The sequence below is a fragment of the Helianthus annuus genome, chromosome 13, assembly GCF_002127325.2.
Source record: "Helianthus annuus cultivar XRQ/B chromosome 13, HanXRQr2.0-SUNRISE, whole genome shotgun sequence".
Taxonomy (NCBI): domain Eukaryota; kingdom Viridiplantae; phylum Streptophyta; class Magnoliopsida; order Asterales; family Asteraceae; genus Helianthus; species Helianthus annuus.
This window is the reverse complement of record NC_035445.2, coordinates 115,144,045-115,155,049: the sequence shown is the minus strand read 5'-3', so window position 1 is coordinate 115,155,049 and position 11,005 is coordinate 115,144,045. Positions and strand designations below refer to the sequence as shown.

At 37.7% G+C, this 11,005-nt stretch overlaps 1 protein-coding gene across 1 annotated transcript; it reads right to left on the bottom strand.

Moving 5' to 3' along the window:
• Positions 1 to 8,775: 8,775 nt before the first annotated feature.
• LOC110901517 (ATP-dependent DNA helicase pif1-like) lies at positions 8,776 to 10,746 on the bottom strand. Its single transcript, XM_022148342.1, has 2 exons — positions 10,542 to 10,746; positions 8,776 to 10,439 (listed from the first exon to the last, which is right to left on the bottom strand). Exons 1-2 carry the CDS (start codon positions 10,744 to 10,746, stop codon positions 8,776 to 8,778), a joined length of 1,869 nt encoding a protein of 622 aa, XP_022004034.1.
• Positions 10,747 to 11,005: the final 259 nt, after the last annotated feature.

Below are 11,005 nucleotides of genomic sequence, written 5' to 3'. Positions count from 1 at the left end.
CGATTATAGCTTCATGTCTGTGGAATTTAAACGCATGCTCGGAATAGAATCTAGTAGATTAGAAGTTCCATATTCCATAGAATTAGCCAATGGAAAACTGGTTGAATCAGGCGAAGTTGTTAGAAACTGCACACTAGAACTTGGTGAGCGAAGGTTTAGCATCGACCTCTTACCTATTCAATTGGGTAGCTTTGATGTAGTAGTCGGAATGGACTGGCTGTCCAAGAACAAAGCTGAAGTCATTTGTCATGAGAAGATCATTCGCGTCCCTTTAGCGAATGGTGAAACTCTCATCGTGCATGGAGAAAAACGAGACGCGCCTCTTCGAATCATCAGTTGCATGAAGGCACAGAAGTGCTTAAGGAAAGGATGTGTTGCCTTCCTAGCACACGTGATAGACAAGAAGGCTGTGGAGCCGAAACTCGAAGACATTCCTGTGGTGAAGGAATTTCCTGATGTGTTCCCTGAGGATCTGCCAGGACTACCTCCGCAACGACAAGTCGAATTGCGTATAGACTTGGTTCCGGGAGCTGCTCCTGTAGCCAAGGCACCATATAGACTTGCGCCATCCGAAATGCAAGAATTATCTACACAACTCCAGGAGTTGTTGGATAAAGGATTCATAAGGCCAAGCTTCTCGCCATGGGGAGCTCCAGTTTTGTTCGTGAAGAAAAAGGATGGAACCATGCGGATGTGTATCGATTATAGGGAACTGAACAAATTAACGATCAAGAATCGGTACCCACTACCGAGAATTGACGACTTGTTTGACCAGTTACAAGGGTCAAGCTATTATTCCAAGATCGACCTTCGGTCTGGATACCACCAGCTGAGAATCCAAGAGGAGAGCGTACCAAAGACTGCATTCAGAACACGCTATGGGCATTACGAGTTTCTTGTGATGCCATTCGGGCTGACGAATGCACCAGCGGTCTTTATGGATCTGATGAACCGCGTATGCAAACCATATCTCGATAAATTTGTGATTGTATTTATCGATGATATCCTGATTTACTCTCGGACGAAAGAAGAGCACGAGCAACACCTCAGAACCATCTTGGAGCTACTGAAAAAGGAGAAACTTTATGCAAAGTTCTCAAAATGCGAATTCTGGATTCGCGAAGTACAATTTCTTGGTCACATTGTGAATGAGAAGGGCATTCATGTAGACCCGTCCAAGATAGAAGCAATAAAGAATTGGGAAGCTCCCAAAACCCCAACTGAGGTTCGCCAATTTTTGGGCTTAGCAGGCTACTATAGGAGATTCATCGAGAATTTCTCCAAAATAGCTCAGCCGCTAACTGCCCTTACTCAGAAAGACAAGAAGTATGACTGGGGTGTTAAACAAGAGGAAGCTTTTCAGCTACTCAAAAACAAGCTATGCGATGCACCAATATTGTCACTGCCCGAAGGCACGGAAGACTTCGCGGTATACTGCGACGCCTCGCGACAAGGACTGGGATGCGTGCTCATGCAACGCCAAAAGGTCATCGCTTACGCTTCAAGGCAACTGAAGGTGCATGAAAGAAACTATACCACTCATGACCTGGAGCTGGGCGCAGTGGTATTCGCCTTGAAAATCTGGCGACACTATCTATATGGTACTCGATGCACAATCTTCACAGATCACAGAAGCCTGCAACACATATTTAATCAGAAGGAATTGAATATGCGCCAGCGGCGATGGGTCGAGCCGCTAAATGATTACGACTGTGAGATTAAGTACCACCCAGGAAAGGCAAACGTTGTAGCAGACGCATTAAGTCGAAAAGAAAGGGTTAAGACCCTAAGAGTTCGAGCGTTAGAAATGACCATTCGAACGAACCTCACTGCACGCATTCGTGATGCACAACAAGAAGCTCTTAAAGGAGAGAACCGTAAAGCTGAATACCTCCGAGGTGCATTGAAGTACATGGCACCAAATGAAGAGGGAGCCTTATACTTCAAGAAGCGTATTTGGGTTCCACTCTATGGTGGCATACGAGAAGTCATCCTTAATGAAGCCCACAAATCGAGATATTCGATCCACCCAGGATCGGACAAGATGTATCAAGACTTGAAAGAGTACTATTGGTGGCCGAGACTCAAAGGCGATGTTGCTGTCTATGTTGGAAAATGCCTAACCTGTGCTAAGGTTAAGGCCGAATATCAAAAACCGTCCGGCCTACTACAACAACCAGAGATTCCCGTGTGGAAGTGGGAACAAATCTCGATGGACTTCATAACGAAATTACCCAGGACCCCAAGGGGGCACGACATGATATGGGTAATAGTTGATCGGTTGACGAAATCTGCGCATTTCCTGCCAATCCGAGAGAAGGATAGCACTGGAAAGCTTGCAGAAATATACTTAAGAGAAATTGTGGCACGTCATGGAGTGCCTATCTCAATCATTTCAGACAGAGAGGGACGCTTTGTCTCAAGAATCTGGCAATCATTTCAGGAAGCCTTTGGATCTCAGTTAGATCTAAGCACGGCATTCCATCCGCAAACAGACGGCCAGAGCGAACGGACTATACAAACGTTAGAAGATATGCTTCGCGCATGTGTCATGGATCTAGGCGGCAGCTGGGATACTCACCTACCCTTAGTTGAGTTTTCCTACAATAACAGTTATCATACAAGCATAAAGGCCGCGCCGTTCGAAGCTCTGTATGGCCGCAAGTGTCGATCGCCCTTATGTTGGGCAGATGCCGGAGATAAACGTATGGTTGGTCCTGAACTTGTTCAAGAGACAACCGACAAGATTGCGCAGATCCGAGAACGCATTAAGGCGGCTCGAGATCGACAAAAGAGCTACGCTGATCCGAAAAGAAAATCAGTAGAATTCGAGGTGGGAGACAAAGTGTTGTTAAAAGTCTCACCTTGGAAGGGCGTAGTCAGATTTGGAAAGCGTGGAAAGCTGAACCCACGATACATCGGACCATTCAGAATCTTGAGAAGAATTGGTACCGTGGCGTACAAGTTGGAGTTACCGGAAGAACTTAATGGAGTACATGATACGTTTCATGTACCCAACCTGAAGAAGAGTCCAACACAAGAAAACGTGATCATCCCGGTGGATGAAGTGCATATTGATGAAGCCCTCCGATTTACAGAACAACCCGTTGAGGTTACTGACTGGAAAGTCAACAAGACTAGGAGGAGCAGTGTGAAACTTGTCAAAGTACGTTGGAGCTCTAAGCACGGACCCGAGTATACATGGGAACGCGAAGACCAGTTCAAAGAAAAGTATCCCCACCTATTCAAGAAGACTCCTGCGAGAGTTAGTTCAACCTGAATTTCGGGACGAAATTCTTTTAACGGGGGGAGACTGTGACAACTGGCACAAAACCGGTAACTTCCGTACATTTTAATTATTATTTAATGACTGCAATTATGAGCTTAAATGTCAACATTGACTGATTAGAAGCTAAGCAAGTGAATTCATGCACGTTGTATACTACAAAATATTGCTTTATGCAAAAACGAGAGCGTTGCGTCAGAAATATTAGTAAACTCACCGGTAAGACACACTGTGTCAACGGAACTGCAGAAAGCAGTCAGACATTAGAATTGAGGCCTAGGTGTAGGTCCTACGACAAAGGTACATTAAAACCCAAGAGTACATATCAGGGTTTAATTTATGGTCGTTACGAAAGCTAAAACACGCACTAAAAGGCACCCGAAACACACTTTAAGTGCATAACTAATTACGACAAAACTGCGAAACGAACGTTGGTGGCCGCCCGGATAATATTTAATCCCACAAATATTCTGTTATGATTAAAATTTAATTTTAATCAGGTTCGTGTTGAAAAAAAAATAAGTTAAAACGCTTAAAAACGTTATTTTTTTTTCATGTTTAAGCGCGTACCGTGTGTTCCTACGCGACACAGTGCTTACACTGCAAAACGCAGACAACGCAGAAAACCTAGGAATATGCTAGGAATATTCCAGGAATATGCTAGGAATATTCCAGGAATATGCTAGGAATATGCTAGGAATATTCTAGGAATATGCTAGGAATATTCTAGGAATATGCTAGGAATATGCTAGGAATATTCCAGGAATATGCTAGGAATATTCCAGGAATATGCCAGGAATATGCTAAGGAATATTCCAGGAATATGCCAGGAATATGCTAGGAATATGCCATATGGAATGTCTATAAATACCGTGAGATGGCACATATGAACTCTCACACTTCACAACACCAAACAACTCTCCTCTCTCCCTCTAGAAAGCTCACGGCCAAACATCCCTAATCACCCATCAATTTTTCGAGCCTTGTTCAAGCCATTCCAAGCATACCCAAGCATCAAGGATCACGTATTAGGAGGCTTGGTGCACTCGGAGCATGAAGGACCTTTTTCTCTAGCTTTTATCCACCACATTCGCGTCTAGATTCTTCCCTAGCCTCGAGCTAGTGGTGAGTTACTTAAAACACATTCTTGAACTAATCTAGAGTGGTTAATATGATAGATAACAGTTAAAACTTGGAATCTTGCAATTTGATACATTAAAGTCTACTAAAAGACACTTAAATGATGGATAAAAGCTCACATGATGTGTAAATGTTGTAGTATTTGATTTGTGGGATTATTTAGGCCCGATCTACGTTGTGGTAGCTCGGATCACCGTTTAACCCGACTTTGTTAAGATCATAGATCTTGACATAAGCTTGTTTCGGACGGTACAAGGGTTAAAAGGTGAAACTCTACCACACGAGAAACATGAACTTGTGTAAAAGTATTTTTACTTGTAAAATAGTGTTTAAAACTTGCCGATCTATGTATCTACAAGTGGTATTTTCAAAAGACCAAGCGTCAAAAGGAACCACATGTTCTAAACCGGATCTTACACAAACAAAAGTGATTTTTGTGAACAAACAAGTGTATGGACACTTGTGTAACAAAAGTTTTAACAAAGAAATAATTTTCGTAAAAACCGACTAGAAGTCGTGAAACTTTATATTCTTTGAAAATAAGGTTTTTAAGAAACTAAACTTATTTTTAAAGATAACAAGACTTACTAAATGTGCTAGTAAGTTACTACACAATTTTAGTAAATAACCAAGTTCATGAAATGGAGAAATTAGTGATATTCGTGGATGATTATTGTTGATAAGTGTTGTTGATGATTGTTGACGATTTAAAAGAAAATAAACACATGTTTTGAAAACATGGGAAACCTCCATTTTTAGGGGAAACTCTGCCAAAATTTTTATAAATTTTGATACTTAGAAAAATATAAGTTTTTGAGAAACTTATTCCCTAAAAATGTATTTAAGAGTATTACCAAGGTTTCCCTAATTTTTGGTGATAAGAAATGAGGATTTCTTCAAGAATAAAAATGGATATAAGTATGTATATGTTTGAGAGAAAAATATATATTATTTTATCACCAACTTCTGTGCTAAGTGTATATAGTATGTGTTATACGTGCTAGCGTATTAAGACGTAAAAATACACTAAATACTCATGAGGAGTATAAACATGAAAATACACATACAATATACAAGACACATAATTCGGGTGCAAAGTGCAAAACACAAGATACTTATATTAATTTGCGAAAAATAATATAAGTAAGATACTTAGTTAAAAAAATATGAAATATTTTTAACACGACAATACGAATACAAAAGTGAGTGACTGAACTTGTGCGACGCAAGTCTAGTGACTAACGTTAAGAAAACGCGTATAGGTTACGACGTTAAATAAGCAAACCCGGTGAAGTTTACGACGCACAGGAACGCAAAGTTGTGAGTTCATGCTCCCCCTTTTCTCTTAACTGTTTTCAGTTTTATAACTTCGGGGGTGAAATACATGTTACAAACATTTTTATGTTTAACAAATGGTATGATAATAAAAAGCACACTTGGTGAGAACGAGTACCAAGTGTGTAGCGATATAAGAATACAAGAAGCGCACTTGGTGAGAACGAGTACCAAGTGTGTTGTGAAATAAGAAAACGAGAAGCGCACTTGGTGAGAACGAGTACCAAGTGTGTTGTGAAATAGGAATATGAGAAGCGCGCTTGGTGAGAAACGAGTACCAAGTAGGATGCGCTATGAAAAATGATGCGAGGAATCGTGTCACGAATAGGGTACAGAAGCACCATTAATCAACAATATACCTAGACCGCAGAACAAAAGGTTAGATCTAACGGGTGCCGGGCAGCCACACTCTCGATGAGGGCGAGTATCGAGTAGTGCTTTTGTGTCTCAGAATATACCAATTAAATGCCTAAGGTTTGGTGACTTCCTATGTCGTGTCACATGTTAATGGCTTTGCAACCCATTAACAATCCTGATACCTACAGGAATACTTAATTTACATAAAAACTCATACCATTCTAAAACTTGATGAATACTTGAGTACGTGGGGTACTCAAGAAAAGCATGGATTATACTTGAGTACGTGGGGTACTCTAGAAGAATTTGAATCATACATGAGTACGTGGTGTACACATGAAACTGGATTTTATGAAAACTCGATTTATTCACAAAATATGTTTTCATACAAAGTATACAAAAGTGCAAAACAAAACGGCATGAATTCACACCAACATTATGTTGACGTTTTTCCAAAACTCACATGTATTTCAGGTAACTAGGATGGATGTGCGCGTGGTCTCTCTTATGCTCGTGGATGTCGCTTGTGTTTGTCTTTAAATAAAGTGTAAACCTTTTAAGACAATGTTTTATGTTAACTCGCGTTGTAAACGCTAACTTATGATTTCAAGTTATGGTATTTGAAGTTATTTTCATGAGCATGTAGTATGTTTACCTTTCGTATGCAATGAGAACCTTTCATGATCACACCTCGTGCTTCCGCCGCAGAAAGGGGTGTGACATATTATAACATTTATGCAGCAGGCCACATTTGGAAAGTTGAGACCGAAAGAATCAATGATAATTATGTTCTTACAAAAGGGTGTCCGAAGCTATTTCGTGATCTTGCAATCGAAGACGATAATATACTTCTGTTGATGAAGATGGACAGTGTCACATTTGAGTTGAAAATTTATCATAGAGGAGTTGAGATAGCCCGTAACAACAAAGAAGAAAGTGAAGATGAATCTGTGATGGAAATACCTAGGGATACGTACTACAAAAACGTTGACTTCGTAGGTATTTTGAAATAATGTCTAACAGTATTTTATAAAATTTTACTTATTTTGTGTATTTCATTGAATAACAGAACTTCTGTCAAGAAGATGATTCAATACAACAGGTAATAACTGAGGTAATAACCACTGATTTGTACATATTAAAATACATTATAATAATATTTGATGCATTTTGTTAATGATTATACACAGATGGATGAAGGTGAAAAAGAAATGTCAAAAACAGGAACCAAGAGTATGAAGATACATGAGACAAACGAACCAACAAAAGAAGATGTACTTATTTTAAACATAATAATAGATGAGTATTTTCATTCATATACGTACAAATATTTACTTAATTATTGTTGGCTATTGTTAATTAACTTTCCTCATTGTCTTAACATCTTAAAAAGAAAGGAAAACAAATTGAGGAATATCGTAACCCGGACAATAACAAAAGGCCGATACGCGGAACAGAAGTGGAAATGGCAGACGTATCAACAGTTGGACGAAGAACTCGCAGCCGGTTGAAGATATTGGATGTCGAACCAAAAGGTGTTGGAAGGATAAATGATGTTGAGAAAACTGTTAGTTATGACTTCACAATGAAGGGAGAAAACCGCATGGTATGATTTTTTATAATACTCAATGACAGTCACAAATAATATAAGATCAATAAAAGTAATACTTAAAGAATTTTTTTTTATAATTTGATTATGTATAACTAATAATTAAACAATTCTTGTTTTTATGCAGAGAATGTCTGCAAATGTTGCAAGAATTGCAGGAATTTAAAATAAAGTCTATGAGTTAAAAGTGACGAATATGAATGGTAAAACCATCGACATGAATCTTAGACGGCAGAAGAATGGAAATGGTGTAAGGTATGCTATCGAAGGTTGGCCGATGTTCATGCAGGAGAATGACATTCGATTCGGTGACACATTGCATTTCAGATTTTTATGTGAAGGAAATGTCCTGATCTTATCGCAAGTGGATGCCATTAATGAAGGTTAACAGTTAAAAAGTAACCATAATGCTTCAGGTGTTTGTGTAGATGAAATTATGACTCTTTTTTGTTAGAATTACATGTTTGGATCTTTTTTTTGGGACATGGAATTAGACATTAACATGTTTTGTTATGTTGCTTGTTAAACTATAGAAACAGATACCATATTTTTGATAATATAGAAACGTTGGTATCTTTTAAAATTACAAATACTTTATAACAGGTTGTTGACTATCAATATGAAATCCTTAAATTATATCTAGGTTAATCATCAATATGTCTTCATTAATAATCTTGGATGCAACGAAGCTATATAGTACCATCAGATACATTAAAAAAGTGTAATTAACAATTGATGATTTCATAATAATATTAAAATAGTGAATAAATTTGTTAAAATACATATGATATAATAATATTTTTGAAACTTAATACAATAGTTTTCAATTTATTACACCTTGTTTTCAAACAACCCTTTTACCCTTCAAGTGGACAAAGTTATTGAATTAATAAAAATCAAATATAATAAATATGAGACATGTATATGAAAGATGTATAAGAATATTAAAGAATATCAACATTTGATATACATTATGACATTTTATTATGAAAACCAAAATAACTTAGATAAAAATGTCAAATCCATTAAAATGAAATACACGATTAAATTATAAGTTACGAAAAATCTCCTTGTACACTACATTAGATGTCTTCGCTGTAGGTTTACCATTGCCATCAAATGATAAAATTTTAACAGCTTCCCTGCTCTTGACTCTTGATAAAGCAACGTACAATTGGCCGTGAGTAAAAACAAGATCTTTTAAATATAAACCAACTCTAGATAGCGACTGCCCTTGACTCTTGTTAATTGTCATAGCAAAACAAACTGATAAAGGAAATTGCCTTCTTTGAAATTGAAAATGTATCTTCTTGTCTGAAGGAACCATACTAATCCTTGGAATAAAAACTCTTGTGCCGATATTTCCGCCAGATATTACTTCCGCTTCGATTACTCGTTTACCAAGAAGGGTTACTTGAAGTCTAGTACCATTACATAATCCGTTCTGTTGATCTATGTTTCGAAGAAGCATCACAGGAACACCAACTTTGAGAACCAACCTATGGTTAGGTAAACCGGATATTTTCAGAGCATTCAAATTGTCAGGAGAGTATAGACCTTGTTGAAAAGAATCAAGAACTTGCTCAGTTTGACATATACTGTCAGAGCTCAAATACTCTTTTTCTTCACCTGGAAATAATGAAAGTAATCGATCATTAATCTCATGAACTACTTCATTCTTTGGTGCTAAAATTGCTCTCTCTGAAAAGAATCCAGGATTTTTATACTGATGTAGAATTGAAGGACAAACAAAGTCGATTAAACTTTGAATTGGATCATCTGAGTCGGTAATTGCTAAATCGTCGGGTATCTCTATAAGGGCTTCACCGTCGTTTTCTGAACCAATGTTTCCTTCACCAATATCAAGCAGCCATTTTGCAAACTTCTTAATCGATTCGCTGTTACTTGATTCAGCTCCACTTCTCAACCTCATGTTTTTTGTTAACTTTAAAACCTTGCACTCTGACCATATATATGAAGAACTCAAAGATGAATTAACAATCTGCTGTCTAGTACCATTTGGAATAACCGGTAGTATCTGTCTAAAGTCGCCACCAAAAACAATAACTTTACCTCCAAATGGTACTTCAGAATGGTTATTCATAGAAGACGATAGAATGTCCTTCATTGTTCGATCTAGTGCCTCAAACGCATGCTTGTGCACCATAGGGGCTTCATCCCATATAATCAACTTTGCCTCTTTTAAAAGATTAGCAACGTCATCGTTCGGCTTAATGAAACACATGGAATCTTCTGTCAAGTTTATGGGAATTTTAAATCTAGAATGTGCTGTCCTTCCTCTAGATAATAATAATGATGCAATACCACTGGAAGCAACGTTCAACACTATCTGACCTTTAGATCTGATTGCAGAAGCCAAGGTCTTCCACAAAAATGTCTTCCCTGTTCCACCGTAACCATATACGAAAAACAACCCTCCACTTTGGCATTCCACTGCATTGACAATTTCGTTAAAAACGTTTAACTGCTCTTCAGTTAGAGATTCTTTCAATCGACTAAACTCACTTTTCAACTCATGTGTGTCATGCGATAATTCCTCATTGATTAGACGATTAGTTCCCTGACGTAAAGAATCATCGTCTGGAAAGGGCATCATAGAAAACCTACTTAAGGTTGACCCATTGGAAATTAAATAATTCTCGATTTCGACCAAAATAAGATTCTTCAAATGATGTTCAGGAATCATTAGATCTACACATAGTATAAAGTAAAATTAAACATATGTTGAATCAAAATATATAAAAAATAAAAAATATAATAGGTACTTCCTATGAAAATAAAATAATAACTTACCAGGGATATGTGTCTCTTTGCGACGCTTGTATAGAATATCGTCTCCTAGTAAATGCCAAGTTTTCTCCCACACAAATTCAGGTCTTGATAGCGTATTTGTTAAAAGCAATGTCGCAAATAATGATCTTAAATACCGACAGTGAGCTTCAAAACTTCCTTCCTTAATGGCTTCAACATATTCGTTGTCATCATCTAAAAGACCCATCGCATAACATGCATCTTTAAATGTGGGAAATACTTGTCCGTTCACTGTTCGAATCTCTTCAAATGATTTAGGACCTCTAACTTTATTTAGAAGAATCCTTAAATAATAAGGTTCTCCTGAAGCAATCGAAACAGAATGAACTCTACCAACAGTTTTATACCTTTTTTCGTACTTGCCAACATCTACCTTTTAGGTTCCAAACATACTTTGATGGGAACTCCACATAAGTCAGTTTACGTGCTTCTTCATCATGTTCATT

What these genes read in the sequence shown, in the direction of transcription:
- LOC110901517 (XM_022148342.1), bottom strand. Translation starts at nt 10,746, where the DNA reads ATGGGTCTTTTAGATGATGACAACGAATATGTTGAAGCCATTAAGGAA. An exon ending in CAAAGAGACACATATCCCTG is followed by an intron (nt 10,440 to 10,541) that starts GTAAGTTATTAT and finishes TACTATGTGTAG; the next exon opens with ATCTAATGATTCCTGAACAT.